The 18,779-nt window shown below is 38.0% G+C and overlaps 1 protein-coding gene across 1 annotated transcript in view; it reads right to left on the minus strand.

Annotated features, from left to right (window-relative positions):
- Positions 1–18,779, minus strand: part of ARFGAP3 (ARF GTPase activating protein 3) — a 38,406-nt gene that overhangs the window by 3,121 nt on the left and 16,506 nt on the right. The window contains exons 8-14 of the mRNA XM_082488915.1: positions 17,397–17,443; positions 15,057–15,202; positions 11,453–11,578; positions 10,709–10,831; positions 4,256–4,393; positions 2,910–3,033; positions 1,793–1,883 (exon numbers count right to left, since the gene is read on the minus strand). Coding sequence (XP_082345041.1) covers positions 1,793–1,883; positions 2,910–3,033; positions 4,256–4,393; positions 10,709–10,831; positions 11,453–11,578; positions 15,057–15,202; positions 17,397–17,443 — 795 coding nt within the window. The remainder of the gene's footprint in view (positions 1–1,792; positions 1,884–2,909; positions 3,034–4,255; positions 4,394–10,708; positions 10,832–11,452; positions 11,579–15,056; positions 15,203–17,396; positions 17,444–18,779) is intronic.

The raw sequence follows: 18,779 nt of genomic DNA on the forward strand, positions 1-18,779 counted from the left end.
AACTAACCTCAAGTCACAGGCAGGTATTTTTCACCCCATTATTAGGAATCTCTGCATTCCCCCAAAAGCCCCAAGAACCTTTCCAAGTGGTAAGTAATGAATAATCATGTGTGCACAATTCACGTACGCATAATAAACTTTACAGAATCGCCTGTAAGTACTCTTATTCAGAACACAACAAGAATTTTATCACATATTGAATCATCATAGAATCATGGACTGGTTAGAGTTGTAAGGGACCTTAAAGATCCTCTAGTTCCAAGCCCCCTGGCCCTGGGCATGGACACCTTCCACTAGAGATGTATGTATGTGTACATAGAAAGGCACTTTCATATACACAAACACAGATACACATATCATATCACACAATTTGCCCCATCTTTAACTTATTTTTACCTTTCCCTAGTTCATTTTCTTACTCATTACTGTGTGAAAGCCCCACACATATTACACAAATTAAAGGAAAAATAATTAATTCCATACAGAATAATTTATATGCAAGAAAATTAAAAGGACAAAGAAGGTACTAGTCAACAACAGATAGATAACAAAATAATATTTATCACAATCCCATGTATTATTGAAAACATAGTTTACAAATTCAGAAAGAAACACCATTTCTTTGCTTATGTTCCAAATATCTTTTTTAAGCACAAGTATGACACCATGTTGCAAATATTCTTTCAAGTGGCTAAAGTTAGTTACTGCAATTTCTGCTTTATGTCTCCTCCCCTCCTTGATTTTTTTTTTTTTTTTATATATTTCAATTGACTGAAATCCAGATTAAGTAACTGGTAACAGGAGTTATTTCTCTACTAGCCAATGCATTCAAAACTTGCTTTCAGGGGATCAAAACTGAACAGCCACATGGTTTGGTTTTTTCCCTCCAACTTTTCCAAAGTAAAATCAGATGCTGCATCCCGTTTGCTTTTCCAGCCTATTTATAAAATTACTCACAGATTTCAAGTTCTTCAATATTTTTTTTTTCCATTTCTTCACAAGTTATGGAATGAAACCCAACTGATCAGGTCAATAAAATTTTCCAGTATTTCTTACCTTTTCTATTTCACATTATTGCACTATCCAAAAAGGGTGTTGGAAAGAAAACATGAGAGATTTTCAGCTGCCTAAAAGGCTACTTTTGAGTCAATCTAATCTAATACTTCTTCCTTTCTAATTTGATGAACTATACTCTCCAGTGTAAGGTGTTCCAACAAATCTTTTAAACAGACAAACCAATTGCAAAATTTCTTTAAAAATTTGGCAAGACCAGTGCTAGAAGCAGATATCCCGATGAATGGATATGCCATGAGACAGTTTACATGGGAATTTCAAGGCCACTACCATTTTATTAAAGATTCTTCTTAGATTCAATATTATCACGACAGCTATTTTCATATCTATGAATATATAAGTTACTTATGGCAACTTATCAAAAAAACTACCTGATAGTCAATTTAGGTGTCACCTCATTTATTCTTAAAACAAAGTATCACAGTTCTCGTTTGATAAAAATTATTTACAATATTAGTCTATTATTTGCAACAAGTCGCATGAAAGACTATAAAATATTGAACTTGAATTGAAAATACAGAACTTGAAATGTAAGAATTTTTTGTTTTAAACAACGACTACACCTGTTATGCTTGTTTGACCTGTTAGCAATACTAAAGCACACTGTGCTTTGCCTTCTTGCAGAATACAGCGACAGCTAGCTGACAGCATAACTAGAAGCAGAGTATAGGAGCATATCCACCACATAATACAGTTTCTCACTCTGTTCTGTACGTACCTGTTGGTTGTTTTTTCTGATCTTCAAACAAGTCAGCTGAACTTATGGATGAGCTTCCAGAAAGTCTTTCTAGTCGAGCCCTTGCTTCGTACTAGAAAAGAATTGAGAAGAAGTAGTATTGTAACAGTATGCTGTCATCTTTCAAGGTCATATCAGATAATTCATGAGATTACAGATACAGTTTTAAAACATTCAAACCCAGCTAAAGCTGACCATTCTGAAAGCTGTTCCCATTTTGTAGTTTTCACATGACTTAGAAAGTGTGGGTTTGTCGTCAACTCATTTCCAGGTTGATCAAAGAGTGAAATTTACCATTGCAACACGAAGAGGCCTACTCACCGTTAGCTACCGTAAAAAAAGGGATTGCTGGACAGGCAGAGGAGAAATAACTACACAACCATGAAAAACAACTGAAAAATGTGAAATGCAGTGGTTGGGTAGGGTAAGAAAAAAGCACTGCAATTAGCATCATGTTAACCCTTCTAATCACATGATTTTAATTCGACTTTTCCCCGAGTTCCTTGGGAATGGTAATGCACTGATCACATTTTTTTTAACATTACTGGTTACATTGTTAATTTTTCATTAAAAATTGATTTTTTAAAATGATCCCTCACCTTCAAAATGCAACATAATATTAATCTGTTTTTTATTCCTAGGCTGATTCAATTATATGTCATTTGTTGAACCATTTATCTGCTTGCTTAGCCTTGCAATAGTAATAATGTTTCCATGTAACAGAGGGGAGAGCAATGGTTTATTAGCATCAGTTTGGGTACTTAGAACAAAAGCAGTAAGCCTTCACGCAGCATCAGGTTGATTCTTTCAAATGTATTTTTGACTGCTGAACCATAGCCTACCACTTCTATCACAGAGGAATGATGTTGGAGGTAAGGACCTACCTGCAGCTGCAACTCCTTAGGAAATACTAAACTATCGGAGTTATCAGAGACTTGAATATTTGTTTGACAGAAATGTACAAGGGGACATAATTCTATAAGCTTACTAATTCTACAATTTTTAACTATTTATTGCCTTCTCCTTATACAAGGGCACCATGTTTATAGTCAAAGAATATTTTAGCATTCAAAAATATTTGTCACTGCTTTTTACTTACATCAGCATGATCTTGCCTTCCAAAATACATGTCTGATGAAATTGCTTTGACATTGCCAAATTTTTTTTGCGCCTCATCTGTGTTTAAAGATGGTTCATATTCAGGCTTACGACGAGATGTAGGCCTAAAAGAAAAACAAACTGCATTAGTGAGTGTAACTTTTATTTACATCATGGCAGAACGCAGTAAATCAAACAAGAAGCACTATCATCTTTTTTTTGTGAAGCCCAAAAGTATAACTGTGATTATTTTTTTTTTATAAAAATTAAATCACTATGAACCCAGGATAAAGAAATTCAGATAACTAAGTTGATACAGCAGCAAATAAAATTCCAGTGAGTTTTACAAGATGGTGAATACATAGTATTTCAAATTCATTAATCCCGTATCTTTATTTTCAGAATTCATTTAAAAAGCAAGCCAAAATTATGTCAACAAAATAGAATATTTCTACAAAACCTCAAAAAACCCAAAACACAATGTCAGTGAAATTCAGATTTAAACATAATGGTACAAAAAAGTTTACCATCCTTTGAACTGTCACTGCCTTCCACCTCAGACATACATATTCAACCCTTGCCTTTCGTCTCTCTTTTTTTTAATTTTTTTTTTTTTATTAAATATACTCAAATAAGGAAGTAATAGCATTATGGACATGAACCCCTATTTTGTGTAATATGCATGACTGGCCCAGCCTTCAGGAAACAGCAGAACATGCTTGTGTTCAAAAAAAAAAAAAAAAAGTTGTACGTAAGTGCACAAACTGCATTGTGCAGGTAAATGAAAACACAGACAATAACAGAAGCAGAAAACACCAACCAAGCACACAAAACCCCACATTCTTATATTTTCCACTTGATTACAAAGATAAAACCACAGCTGTTAGATGTTTTTTATCATCATAACAATTAGACCTGTTGTTTGCAAGTATCTTCAATACCTTCATCCTAAAAGCTGAGTACCCTACAGCTTCATTCATTTGGTAACTGGGTTCTCTTTGGTTCATTACACAATAAACAAAGCAAGTAAAGCAAGTAGGCTCTCACAACAGTGCAAATATTTGAGTTTCTCTCCACATCTTTTGCCTACTTTTTTGGCTGAATGCTTTGGAAATTACCTCCAGTACATATACTCAACAGCACTGAGAAAAACAGTGCTTCAAATGTAAATAACTAAATCCATCTTACAAAAGAAATTCAGCCAGAAGTCCCATGACTGCTGATGAAAGCAATGGTCAAATTTTCCCTCTAGGCTGAAAAAAAATCCCACTACTATGACCAGGACTCAAATCATATTAACAAGCAGGGGCTTGCTCTACAAAAATCAGTTAGGTTTTCTTTGCATACCTGTCTGAAAATCCTGTACTTTTTGAAGCTAACATTACATCAGCATCTCTACTGTTACTTTCTTTCTTCCAAAATGAATCTGTATTGTCATCCCATTTAGAGAAAGTACTGCTCCTCAAATCTGAAGAATCATAGTACCTAAAATAAAAGAAGAAAAAGAACTATTGAAAAACTAGGAACTTCATATAGTTAAATAAATATTGCTTTAATAAGTATTCACTAGCAAGTAAGTTTTCAGCACAATGGTAGTTGTCAGTGAATAATTTGGATTTCAAAATATTGGTTAGAATTGTGCAATTGAATCCAATGCATTTTTGGTTTTTTGTACACGTATTTAATCAAATGAAAAGTTCAGCCTTTCTTTAGGCTGGATACAGTCATGAATATGCAGTGGACTGCCTGAAAGATCTGGTCCTATCAAAAACAGCAGAGCAAAGTTCTCATTACTTCAAAGTATTATTTCTTCTTTAGTGTCAGACAAAGCACAGGGAAGGACATGGTCAAGATACCTGGCTGGTTTAAGAACTTCAAGAGCTAAGAAAAATTCAGGATGGACCCTGCGAGCAAGGCATCATGATGATTATGCCCCATCCCTGGAAGTGTTCAAGGCCAGGTTGGATGGGGCTTTGAGCAACCTGGTCTAGTGGGAGGTGTCCCTGCCCATGGCAGGGGGGTTGGAACTCAATGATTTTTAAGGTCCCTTCCAACTTTAACCATTCTATGATTCTATGATCCTACAAGGTAAGGCAGCCTTCTTGTAAAGGCTTGGTGTTCTTGACTCTCCATACTAAGAAACTAGCTATGAAAAAGGCCGCCACAACTTTCAAGGCACTTTGAACACTCCAGAGATCCAAGAGCACCTAACCCATGGCATCTAATTGTGCTGTGGTTTCACATGGGGCAAAATTTTCTAACTAAGGGGCTGGCTGACATTTAAGCATCACTTCCTCCAAGCTCAGGATTGGTGCATCCCTAAGAGCAAGAAATCAGGCAAAGGAAGCAGGAAACCTGCATGGCTGAGCAGGGAGCTTCTGAAAAAGCTCAGGTGGAAGAGGGAAGTTTACAGTATGTGGAAGAAGGGGCTGACTGCTTGGGAAGAGTGTAAGAATACTGCCAGGGTATGCGGGGATGAAACAAGGAAAGCCAAGGCAGCCTTGGAATTGAACTTTGTGAGGGACGTCAAGGGCAATAGAAAGGGTGTCTAAGTATATAGGAGGCAAAAGTAAAACTAGGGTAAATGTGGGCCCGATGCTGAATAAGACAGGTGCTGTGGTGACAGATGATGCAGAGAAGGCTGAGTTGCTGAATGCCTTCTTTGCTTCTGTCTTCACTGCTTGGGCCAGTCCTCAGGACACCCAGACTTTGTGGGTAACAGAGAAAGTCTGGAGGAAGGAAGACTTTCCCTTGGTTGAAGAAGAACAAGTTAGACAACACTTAAGTAAACTGGATATCCACAAGTCCATGGGGCCTGATGGCATGCACCCATGAGTGCTAAGGGAGCTGGGGGAAGTAATTGCTGGGCCGCTCTCCATCATCTTTGAAAGGTCCTGGAGAACAGGTGAGGTGCCTGAGGACTGGAGGAGAGCCAATGTCACTCCAGTCCTCAAAAAGGGCAAGAAGGATGACCCGGGAAACTACAGGCCAGTCAGCCTTGCCTCCATCCCTGGGAAGATCATGGAACAGCTTGTTCTGGGCATCATCTCCAAGCATCTGGAGGAAAAGAAGGTTATCAGAAGTAGTCAACATGGATTCACCAAGGGGAAGTCATGTCTGACTAATCTGATAGCCTTCTACAACAGCGTGTCTGGATGGGTGGATGAGGAGAGGGCAGTGGATGTTGTCTACCTTGACTTCGGCAAGGCTTTCGCCATCATCTCCTACATCATCCTCACAGGCAAGTTTAGGAAGTGCGGGTTAGATGAATGGACAGGGGGGTGGATTGAACAGTGGCTGACAGATAGATCTCAGAGGGTTGTGGTTAGTGGTGCAGAGTCTAGCTGGAGGTCAGTAACAAGCAGTGTTCCTCAGGGGTCAGTACTGGGTCCAGTCCTGTTCAATATATTCATCAATGACTTGGATGAAGGGATAGAGTGTACTATCAGCAAGTTTGCTGACGACACAGAACTGGGAGGAGTGGCTGACAAGCTGGAAGGCTGTGCCGCCATACAGCATGACCTGGACAGGCTGGAGAGTTGGGCAGAGAGGAACCTAATGAAATTCAACAAGGGCAAGCGTAGGGTACTGCACCTGGGGAGGAATAACCCCATGCAGCAGTGCAGGTTAGGGGCTGACCTCCTGGAGAGCAGCTCTGTGGAAAGGGACCTGGGAGTCCTGGTGGACAACAGGATGACCATGAGCCAGCAACGTGCCATGGTGGCCAACAGGGCCAATGGCATCCTGGAGTGCATCAAGAAGAGTGCGGCCAGCAGGTCAAAGGAGGTCATCCTCCTCCTCTACTCTGCCCTGGTGAGGTCGCATCTGCAGTATTGTGTCCAGTTCTGGGCTCCCTGGTTCAAGAAGGACAGGGAACTGCTGGAGAGGGTACAGCAAAGGGCTACAAAGGTGATTAGGGGATTGGAGCACCTTTCTTATGAGGAAAGGCTGAGGGACTTGGGTCTTTTCAGTCTAGACAAAAGAAGACTGAGGGGGGATCTTATCAATGCTTATAAATACTTAAAGGGAGGGTGCCAGGGGGATGGAACAATCTTTTTTCATTGGTGCCCAGTGATAGAACAAGAGGTAACGGGGACAAACTTGAATATAGGAAGTTCAATCTAAACATGAGGAGGGACTTCTTTACTGTGAGGGTGGCAGAGCACTGGAACAGGCTGCCCAGAGAGGTTGTGGAGTCTCCCACACTGGAGACATTCAAAACCTGCCTGGATACTGTCCTGTGCAACTTGCTGTAGGTGACCCTGCTCTGGCAGGGGGGTTGAACTAGATGATCTCCAGAGGTCCCTTCCAACCCTGACCATTCTGTGACTGTGGCAGTGGCTAATCTCACCCTATGAGTCAATCTATAAGCTATGGAAGCAGAGAGCAGTAAGGGAAGCCCTTGTCTCTGGTTCTGTATATGTATTTTTAATACAAATATTAGTATTAAATACCTCTAACCTTTGTAACATGTTTTATTAAAACAATGCTAAATAACGTATTTCTTAAAAGTTAGTAAGACAATCTTCTATTGCATATCAAAACTGCAGGGAAAACATAAAGAAAAGGAAAAAAATGAAGCATGTTTGTCAATTCCAGTGGTGCCTTATCTTGACCTTTTCCCCTTTGATTATTTACATTTATATAAACTTATATGGAAAATACTTGAAAAAAATCCCAAACAAGTATTCAAATGCCAAAGATTAAAAATTTCCCTTTATGGTTAAATAAATTTTCTTAAAGTTTGGATATGACAAGGATATGGAGTGGAGTAAGACTATCAAAATGACAGGAGGCTAGCAGAACAGAATCATTCAAAAGAACAAGCACAGGATATTAAAGTATACACCTGTATTTTGTGAAAAGCGCCCTCAAAAAAAAAAAAAGCATTCTCCATGTTTGTGTTATGAATAGTCAGGACATTGTTTTTGCAGTTCATGACAAATGTGACACCTTCAGCAGCAAAGTCTCCCACCTCTGAACATGTAAAATAGCACAGACGGATCTGGAATGAACTTCTACAAAAAACAGGAGTCTCCCTGCCGTCTTGACAGACAAAAGGAAGTGCATTCGACACTCTGAGACAAGGAGACTCACTGCAATGCAATCTTCATCTTCACAGTATCAACCCACAGTGTGGATGTTACACCCAGCAGATTCCTGAAGGTATTTTTTCCTGCTGAATGAGGCATTTTAGTCCCACCACTTTTTGGATACAGATGGAAAATCCAAAGTAAGAGTCATAGATGAAAGTTGAAAAGAAAAAAAAAAAAAAAAATCACAGAACCTACTTTTTGGGGCACATCACTATACCAATTCAATCTTTTACTGTTCCTGTGAGTTTGGGTTGTTTTCAGTGCAATATCATGTTTAAAATAAATAAAAGGAAAGCAAAAAGTCCCAGACAAGAGTTGTACAGCACCAAAGAGTAGCTGGTATTCCAAATTTCTTCATTCAGCTGCCTCTCTCCCTTACATCCACTTAGAAATATGGCAAGGCATTACATGCCTTCCTACAACCAGGGTCATTTGCTTTTGGCCTGACTTCTCAGTTTCTATGTCATATGCTCCTATGGCAGCAGAACACAGAAACACAGTATGCAGCCTGCAAGGAAGCTACTACATAGCAACACTCTTATTCCTGGCCACCTAAGGAAGAAGCCACAGCAATCGTTAGAAGTTCCATATGGATGTGTAATAACAAACAAGGTTTGTATATATAGATATGAAGCTATCCAATCTCACAATGGCCATCAAAACCACGGGACGGGGCAAGGGCTACAAGAGCTGATTTGAATACAGTTACTTATTTTTTCCATCATTCCCTTTCAGATTTTCACAACTTTGCAAAATATTTCTTCAGTATCTGGGTGGACCAGAGGGAGAAAGAAAAACTGCATTTAATAGAAAATAAAATTTTACATTGCTCTGTTAATAAAGATTTTATTAACTGTAGCAAAAAGAAAAAACAAAACCTAAGGATTTTGAGATTATATATTATGTAATTACACAATTTTATATCTAAACCTTGACACATTTAGCTTGCTTAATTCACAGATACTTATCAGCACTCTAATATCCAGCATGATATTAGATATTGATTAGATATGATATGATATTTAGCCTGGAGAAGAGGAGGCTGAGGGGAGACCTTATCACCCTCTACAACTACCTGAAAGGAGGTTTTAGAGAGATGGGAGCTGACCTCTTCTCCCTGGCGACAAGTGATAGGACAAGAGGAAATGGGTCCAAGTTATGTCAGGGCAGGTTTAGATTGGATATTAGGAAGCATTTTTTCACTGAAAGGGTTATTAAACATTGGAATAAGCTGCCCAGAGAGGTGGTGGATTCACCATCCATGGAGGTGTTTAAGAAAAGGGTAGATGAGGTGCTTAGGGACATGGTTTAGGAGTGGTGGTGTTTTTATCAGGGTAGGTTAATGGTTGGACTTGATGATCTTAAAGGTCCCTTCCAACCTCACTGATTCTATGATTCTATGATTATTTTGCTTTTGGGCATATACCAAGATGATACTAAAATTACCTCTATTTCAAAGTCACAGCTTGGAATAAAGGATAATACGCACCTTAAAAACCTTGCCAAGTCCAAAAATATGACTTTATACTTTCTTTAAAGAGAATTAATTTGTACACCAACTCCAATTAGATTCTACTATTGCTATAACTAGAAGAACAAGAGCTGGGAACTGCTAGATTACAATTTATCTTCTAATTACTAAACCGAAACACATTAAAAAGCCTGTTCCATAATTCATCCTTTGCCTGCTAGTAGGCTTATGAATAATTTGGGAGCAGTAATACTTCTTTTCAAGGACAAATAGAAAACCACTGAAATGATACGTTTTATTTTACAAGACTGCTGCCAGTTTACTTGGTACCACATTCGCATTTCTGCTACTAGCGATTACACTATGAAGTAAGGACACAAAAGCCTTTGTGTTTTTATTGCCTATCTACAAGTAATTAGGTACAATTTTTCATGTTTCTGTGGCACCAATCCAATAAAGGCAGTTTATAAAAGCAACACCTGTTTCTATCTCTCAGTCCAGAAACACCTGTTTCATTGCAATTAGGGCCTGTAGGACTAATTCTTTTTCTTCTCCCTCCCAACAGCAGTATTTTATAATTTGCTTTGCATTCATGCTCAGATCAAAAATTTGTCAATTGGTTTTTGCTTACATTTTATGTTCAAATACATAAAAGACTATCAAATAAGACTGCAGACATCTACACAATACATCTAACACACAATACCTCAAAAAGATTTAAGTTTTTGCATTTGGCATGCATCCAGTTAAAAGACTGATGCAACTGTAGTATATATAGTATGAGACTTTTAATTTAAAATGAAACAAGTATCAAAGTTGAAGACAGTACCACAAGGGGGGAAAACAAACAAACAAAAAAAAAGAAGAACGAACAGAAGTCATTCTGACAAAAAGTTCACTGGATTCGGTATACAGCAAAAAAGCTTACATGGCAACTGTCTGTGCAAGTAGAGACTAGACCCTGAACAAGACAAAACTGATAAACACATAATTCAGACTACCTTCTCCTCAGAAAAAGTGACTCCTCTTCCTTATACATACATCTGTCATCAAGGTAAGGTCAATTATTTCACAACTTTTGTGATTCAGCTGTCCCCTGAAAATATGCTAGGTGTATAGACATGTCCAATTGTCTTCTGTTTTGATCTTAAATCCCAAACATATTGTGTACATTTGAATAAGCAACTTGCATATACTTCTACACCCACTCAAAATAATAAGCTTACACATTACCTTGAACTAGAAGAGAAATATGAATCTTCTACATCATCGGTGTACTTTTTCTTCGGCTTTGCAATTGCAGGTGTTTCCTGCTCTATTGTTTGCATATCTGAGGTGACTGAGTGAGAAATGCCACTGGGGACAGGAAGAAAATAAGTATGTAAAGAGATGACAAAGTTCTGACCCTAAAAAGAAAAGAAATGAAAGCCCAAATCCAGTTTCTGAAGCTTGCTGATAAAGCCCAAGCTATACAAACATTTAGGAAGAAAAGAGGAATTAAGAAGAAAAAAGAAAAAAGGTGCCCTGGAAAACTCAACTGTAGCAGTGACAGGACTTCTGAACACATAAAAAGCACCCTGGAAAACTCAACTGTAGTAGTGACAAAACTTCTGAACACATTCCAACAGCTGGAAAACATAGCAACGTGACTTTGAGAGTTTTGGCTTGGAAAAGATAAACCACAATTAGGTTGGTACTGTTCACTGAAAACATCCTGGCTACCTTCCTCACATTCAGCTAATGGAGGCAAACACCCTGCAGACATCCTACAATTTAGGTTGACACCTGTCTGGCAGGTCAGAATTTAACTCTATCAGAAGCAACCCTGCCCCTCCCCCCTGACAGATACTAGATTCTTTGATAATATTAAGTTTCCATAACACGCTTCAGTATATTTTTTTATTTCCTAAGTAAAATGAAGGATAACTGCATAAAGCCAAAGAGTATTTTAAATGCAGTTTATAGAACTTCACATACCTTCTATTGCTGCCAAAACCCATGCCAAGTCTCTCCAATTCACTTTTCTTTTTACCAGATAGATTTATCTTTTCTTCTTTTGTTTTAATATCAAGATCTCTGTAGGCCAACCGTAAAGATGATACGCTAGAACAAAACATAGAGTTAACATATAACTGTAAAATGCTACACTGAATGCCCAACTCAATTGGTAGAAAATTAACAACATCTACTGTAGCACCATATTTTGTATGTTCCATGTTCACTGAAAATATTCATTATTAGCTGGATTAAATTCCGACTATAAGGATGGGAGAGAGCCAGTAGACAAGACTATCTAAGTGATGTCCCAGTCTGTGTACGAGGAGGTAGTCTTCAAAAGAAATGTGAAACATGCTACTGTTAAAGGTCAGGACACAGTTTTGGATCACCATTACATTAACCTGAAAAAGTCTTTTTTCCACAGTCCTTATTCTATGTGATACCAATATAATTGCCAAAATTATCCAACTGACATACTATAGTACTGTGACATTCGTAACATAATACTAGTAATGTTTTCCCCTAATGCACAGCTTGGCCCTGCTACATCGCCCTCCTTCATGCTCCTCGTGGTTTTAACACTTGCTATACATGCAGTCTTGAAACAAGGGCTAGAGGTAGACCACACCGCTTTACTGATGCTGCACTTCCCTGTGCCCAAAAAGGCATCTCAGAAGAGGGAAGGAAAGTCTTTGTACTCCCAAAATGAAATACTTGGAAACTTTGAAGCATCAAAACCTTATCATTTTCTGCCCAGCCAGCAACACATTTTGTCATCTGAAACACCCTCACAGTTCAGATACAGTAAGCTGCCTTTCTGAGATGCCATGAGCCTTCCTATACCTCAAAACGATCTTAACTATTTTCCAGTAATACCAGTGTAGCAGAGACAGAGGTTTTTAATCTTGATTATAGAATTTTAGAAACACTGCTTAAAGGTTAAAAGGGATACAAATAGTAATTTTAATGAGCAACGCAGCAATATTTTAACTCATAAGTTGTGACTGGCATAAAGTACAAATGAACACTATCAGAAGAAAGGTAAATGAGATTTAGGATGCTGCTGGTAGACATTCTGCTGCAAGCAGGAAGGAGTACTTAAGTCTGAAAACCCTTGCATCTTTCCATCCATTTTGTGCAGAACCAGGAATGAAAAGAAAACAAGTTTTTGACCAAGAAATATTTTCGGCCAGTGTGTCTCCTAACTATTTGATTACTGAAACAGGCTTGTCCTGGCTTGATTTTTTCTGGTCCTATGTATACTGACTTAACTTTAACCTAGATGCCCCGACCAAAGTTCACACCCTGCTGGTTACTGCACCTCCTGCAAGACAGAAGCTGTGTGGCTGAGCCTGTTAGAATGGAAAAGGCACAGCACCTTGTCGCCTTCCTTCACAGGCAAGGGATGTAGGCACCAGCCTGCTATAAGGACCAGGACATCACTCCTGCACTGACGAGGCATTTCAGAAAGGAGGAGAACCATCTCAGTCTTGTGTTGATTAGGTATCCTTTGACTGGGGCTTTCAGGAGTTGGAGCCAGAACTAAAAAAAAAAAATCACTACATCCTATGTTCAGATGCTTATAATGATAAAAGTCGGACACAAACCAGGATGTATCTGTGGAATGACTTTGAAACCAATAAAATCAGAAAAATATATCTTCAAAGTACAGAGTATGTTCAGGGACGTTTTAAATCCATTCTTACAGTTTAGGGACCAACTGTTACACAGAAAACTGAAAATGAAACTGCTACTGACAAAACCTTACCACCATTTTAAGTACAAAGATTAGCAACCCATCTTATAGAATCTATTTTATGAACATCAAAAATCTTATTTTCTGTTGATTAAAAGACATAGGGATACTGATCAATTTTTTTAAAGTAACCAGTTACCTATTCTCTTGTCAGTGCACAGCAGAAAATAAAGAAACTGTGTACCAATTATAAAATCACATTTTAAGTCTCAGGACTCTTTCTTGTACTAAACTACAAAAGCATTGCTTCCATTCCCACCACGTAACAAGGACACATTGAATTAATTTACTAAAGCTCATTACGCAAGCTTTTAAAATTAAAACTGCCACACAAATTAGTTGTAAGCAAATGCAACTTTAAAAGTATCCACCCTCTTTAATTTTGGTATATACTGCCATCTACAGTTAAAAACCAAAAAAGTTAAATCTCAAGGGAAATCTTGCCTCTACTGGGATCATATCCATAAACTGAAGTGTATGTGCACCCCTCATGTTTGCAAACATTTTTAGAGGGTTCTGGCTGCTGCAGAAAGATTGCAGTGAATTTACTGAAAAGGTTGCCTTGGATCTATATAGATTTAAACACTTCTGACACAAAAAACGAATTGCTACTTGAGACATTCTTCCAAAGTGAATTATATCATTAAAGACAGTATCACTGAAGAACAACAATGAATAATACTGAACAAGCATTTTTCTTGTTATTTAGTTGTCTGCTTCTCTGAGTCACTCCACTGGTAGTTTTTGGCAATCACTGAGAAATATGATTTTGTAGTAAAAATACTTCAGGAAAAATGAACAAACCCCTTGTGATTAACATTTTTGATGCACACAAAACATCCCTCTCTGCAATGGCTACATAAGAGTGAGCAAACGGAGTAGGGACGAGATTATAGACCAAAGAGCTTGGCACCATGAGCTCCAAGTGATCCTGTAATTATGGAATAATTCAGAAAATTTCTCAATAGGTTAAAAAAATGATGCATTTATGAGAGGATGTTAAGCTTTACAACAGTAAAAGTGTACACTAACCAACTCTTTAATAGTCTAATTTTGATGACAACTAACGAAATGCTAAATAGCGAAAACAGGCAGCAGAGAAATGTAGTGGAAGGAACCAGCGAAAGCACCTTCTGAGCTTTAGGGCTGAGTGTTTATTAATTAAGATGGACTAACAGATTCAAGGCCTCAGACAAAAATATTCAAAGGGTTTTGGGGAAAATGAAGGCAGTTCCTGTATAAAACCAACTGAAATTTAAGCATGCAATTCTAGCCATACTTAAACTACCCCTGCCTTTAGCATACTTAAACTGCTACTTTATCATACTTAAACTATCCCCTGCCTCTTACCCAATAAGTACAAATAAAGCTGAATATTCATATGTTCCCTATGCTTTTAGAAATACTGTTTTAAATAGTATTCTGTTCACTACACCAAAACAAAATAAACTAGGTAACTACCACGGGGTAAAGAAAGTTTAAGAGTCCTCTGTGGTAATACTTAAGTTCAACATATTTTAGATTTATTTCACGTTTTATATGTAGCAATAGAATGTCTCCTTATTTTCTGTGCTAAATAACACTAAGGTTATTTTTAAAGATAGCATTAGGCTATTTTGAAACATAAACTTAATGGCACAAAAAAAAAGGGCAATACGGGAATTCCTGTTTGGCCCACCTCATCCACACTTGGGGTGTTTTTAGAGCAAGAACTGAAGTTTTGTTTGCATGACCTAGTGTCTAGGAGTATTTAAAATGTTGACAATTACTTCATTAACATGAAATTAGGCTTCGTGTTTTACCATTGCATATATAATTCATACTTACAGTGGCTCTTCCTTCTCAGTTTTCTTACTGATATGAAGATCCTCTTGTTCCTTCATTTTATCTACAGCTTGTGCTTGTTTTTCAATCTCGTTAAAGCTTTGGCTGCTCACTTTTTGTGCCCCCAAACCACCTTTTTTGGCACCAAGCTTGATGTATTAAAAAAAAACAAAAAACAAAAGCCCCAACATTATAATTGAGACAATCACCTCAACTGACTTAACAGTCAACTTTGAAAGCAACAGCAAACACTATACTCTGTCCGGGAGCACACGCAAACAGCAATGAAAATCTGGAGCAGAGAAAATATTTTTTCATGTTTTGACCCCTTACATGCTTCTTTTACTAACTCTTACAAATTTAGTTAGCTCTGCAGTCAACCATCCCAGTGTAATGAAACTATTATAGTTTTAATTATTCAGGGGTAGGCATGCTCAAATAAACCTTGTAATATGTAGCACAACTTTAGGTTCTTAATAATCATTTTGTTGCACAAAAATAACATAATAAAATTTGTTGCAATGGAACCACGTGGTGGTCATTCACTTAATTCAAAATTTACATTTAGAAGTGGTAAAGATTCTTCAATTAGTTCTCACTGGCCAGTGCTAGTGTGTTATCTTAAGACTGATTTATTCATATCTGCAATAACCGTGTACCTATTTATTTACCAATTTATGGTAGGACAGCAACATACAAGTTTTGTATATACACATATGCATGATTAGCCTTCACAAGTGACAAATACTGTCAACTTTTTTTAGATAAACACATCAGCTGAGAGGTTCCAGTTTTGCACTCGTTCTTTTAAAATAATTCTAGTTAATGTTACTTCAATACAGGGATACATATTCATTCATTCTGATTATCAAAGATTTTAAGAACACTTGATACTACAAAGATGAATAGATACAATGATGCTGATTCAGATGGTGGCAACAGCACTCAAACTGCTGTTCTCAGTCGCCTGTGTGCTTAATTCCTCATCTGCAACACTGCAGCAATATTAATTTTCACAGTACGTTTATCTTAACCTTTTAACGGTTTAAAGTTTTCATGTAAAAGTTCTGGCCGATGTACGTATGGTTTTAGGCTCTGACACTACAGTTCACAAACTATACCTGCACCTGTGAACCCAGTTATGTTCTTCTTACTGTAAGGGAACATATCTGCATAAACCATTCAGAATAAGAAATTCCTCTTGCATATGAAGGCCCTCTAGTGGGAGCAAGAAATAATAGGTTTCAATTTAAATTAATCTGCTCCAATAAATCTTCAAAATCTTTTGCCATACAATAGCCCAGACTTAAAAGAAGTTACTCCCTGTAGCATATTGTCACCCCAACAGCCTAATATCATGGCTATTTTCTTGGGCCTCAGGAGCCATACATTCAAAACCTAGCTTTTTCTAGCTAACTTGAGTTAACTTGAGCTGTCTTACTCAGATCCTTGAACCATCATTCTGAGATACACAACTCTCTTCACGTCCTCCTTACAGAGACCAGATGCCTAAGAAAATGTTAAGACCCCATCCAGAAACAAGTCTGTAAACTGTCTTGAAACTACCTTGAATTCAACGCAGCTGCAAGTTATCTATAAATACAACCAAATACGATATCGCTGTGTGGTATGAAAGAGGACTCCTCCAGAAACACATACCTGAATGTCTCAGACTCACCTTACATTGACAGATTATGCCACACATACATATTTAGCCATTCAAAAGTGCTACTGGAACCCCCTCTGTTTTCAGAATTTGCTACAAAAAGATCTCAATGCCAACTAACTTAGGTGAAAGACTTGCAACCGAGTTTCAGCAAGTGAGAAGAAAGGTTACAGGGCATCAGTGGAGTTGCAGGGACAATGGTTGTGAAAAGAATTGAAGAGAAGTGGGATATAGATCTTGACATCAATATATGCTTTCACATTTTGATTTTACTCATTTTTGAAAAAATATCACCTGCTGTTCGGGTCCAGGCAGCACAAAGAAAATGACACTCACGTGTGGAAGTCTACATGTGGAAGTCTAGACAGTTCAGTGAGCTACATACACATAAACAGACCTAGAATTTAACTGAGGCCAGAAAATAATCCACAGACCTGAAGCACTCTAGTACATAATAAAATAATCTGTTAGACAAACTAATTTTAACAATAATCCCTTTTCAAACAGACCACTGGCTGCTTTGATATAGAAAGTTTTCAATTCCATTTTAGTTTCATAAATGATACAAGTACTGTTTAGTGCTAACATACACGATACATTTCCATATTGCAATCTACAGATTTCCAGAGATCTGTAATACAGATAAAAATATGCATAATTTATATACACTTACTTACCCCCTTCTTAGCTTGATTGGGCTTCTTTTTTATGAAGGTGGTGTTCTCTGCAAGGATTAAATGTACATTACTTGACATACAATTTTATTAATTCCAGAACTGCGTAAGACAATTTCCACAATATCAGCCTCAATATAGTTTTTGGAATTTATTTTAATGCCTTGAAGTATTACTGTTTCTATGCTAAAAGACTGAAATACTAAACTGAGTTACAGGGAACAGAGCTGTGAATATCTTCAAGAAAACATGGGAAACTGCCAATCAAAACTGATTGAGGATGTGGTATCTCTTGCAAATACAAAACAGTAACAAAATTACAGGTCAGTTTTCAGTTGTAGATACCTGCTTTTAAGCAGAACAAGAATGCGGGACTTGCTATGCTGAATCAGACTAGAGGTCCACCTGATCCCACCCCATTTCCAAGATAAATTGTTTCCTGGATAGAAAGGTATCGGCTACATTTAAAATCACCAATGATACAAATAAAACATACCTGTATCATCATAAACAAAATCACAAACGTTATCAGAGGCGACAACATACTCAGTAGACTTGTCCAACTGTTCAGGATTAGGAGTCTGATTTTATAGATAAAGTTTGAAAGTTCCAGCCCTAACGCTTTGTATTAAATCTTGAAACACAGAAAAGAAACAAACCTACATTCTGCTCTGCATGAAGTCTGACACAACTCCTAATCTTGACATTTTTTAATGAGACCCTAATAGGATTCACTATGCTCTGTAAGGGACTGTATTGTGCCTTCCTGACAGCTATGCTGAGCCAGGGTTAATCTCCCACAATCAAAAGGTTTCAATCAACAAGTCCTATTGAATGCTTGTACATACAGAAAAACTAGTTTGAGCTGAAATGTAGTTCACCAGACCACTCTTCATAATTTATCAGCAGTCCTGGCTAACTGGGGAGGTCCTGACGGACTGGAAACTGGCAGATGTGATGCCCATCTACAAGAAGGGCCGGAAGGAGGATCCGGGGAACTACAGACCTGTCTGTCTGACCTTGGTGCCAGGAAAGGTCATGGAGCAGATCATCTTTAGTGCCATTACATACTATTTACAGGACAAAGACGATCAGGCCCAGTCAACATGGATTCATGAAGGGCAGGTCCTGCTTAATGAACCTGATGTCCTTCTAAGACATGGTGACCTGCTTGGTGGACAAGGGAAAGGCTACGGATGTTATTTACCTAGACTTCAGTAAAGCCTGATACTGTTCCCTGCAGCATTTTCATGAAAAAAATGGCTTCCCAAGGCTTGGACAGGCATACAATCTGCTGGGTCAAACACTGGCCAGGCCTAGAGAGTGGTGGTGAATGGAGTTAAACCCAGCTGGCAGCTGGTCACAAGTGGTGTTCCACAGGGCTCA

This window comes from Vanellus vanellus (assembly GCF_965231255.1).
Source record: "Vanellus vanellus genome assembly, chromosome: 1".
NCBI classification, from domain to species: domain Eukaryota; kingdom Metazoa; phylum Chordata; class Aves; order Charadriiformes; family Charadriidae; genus Vanellus; species Vanellus vanellus.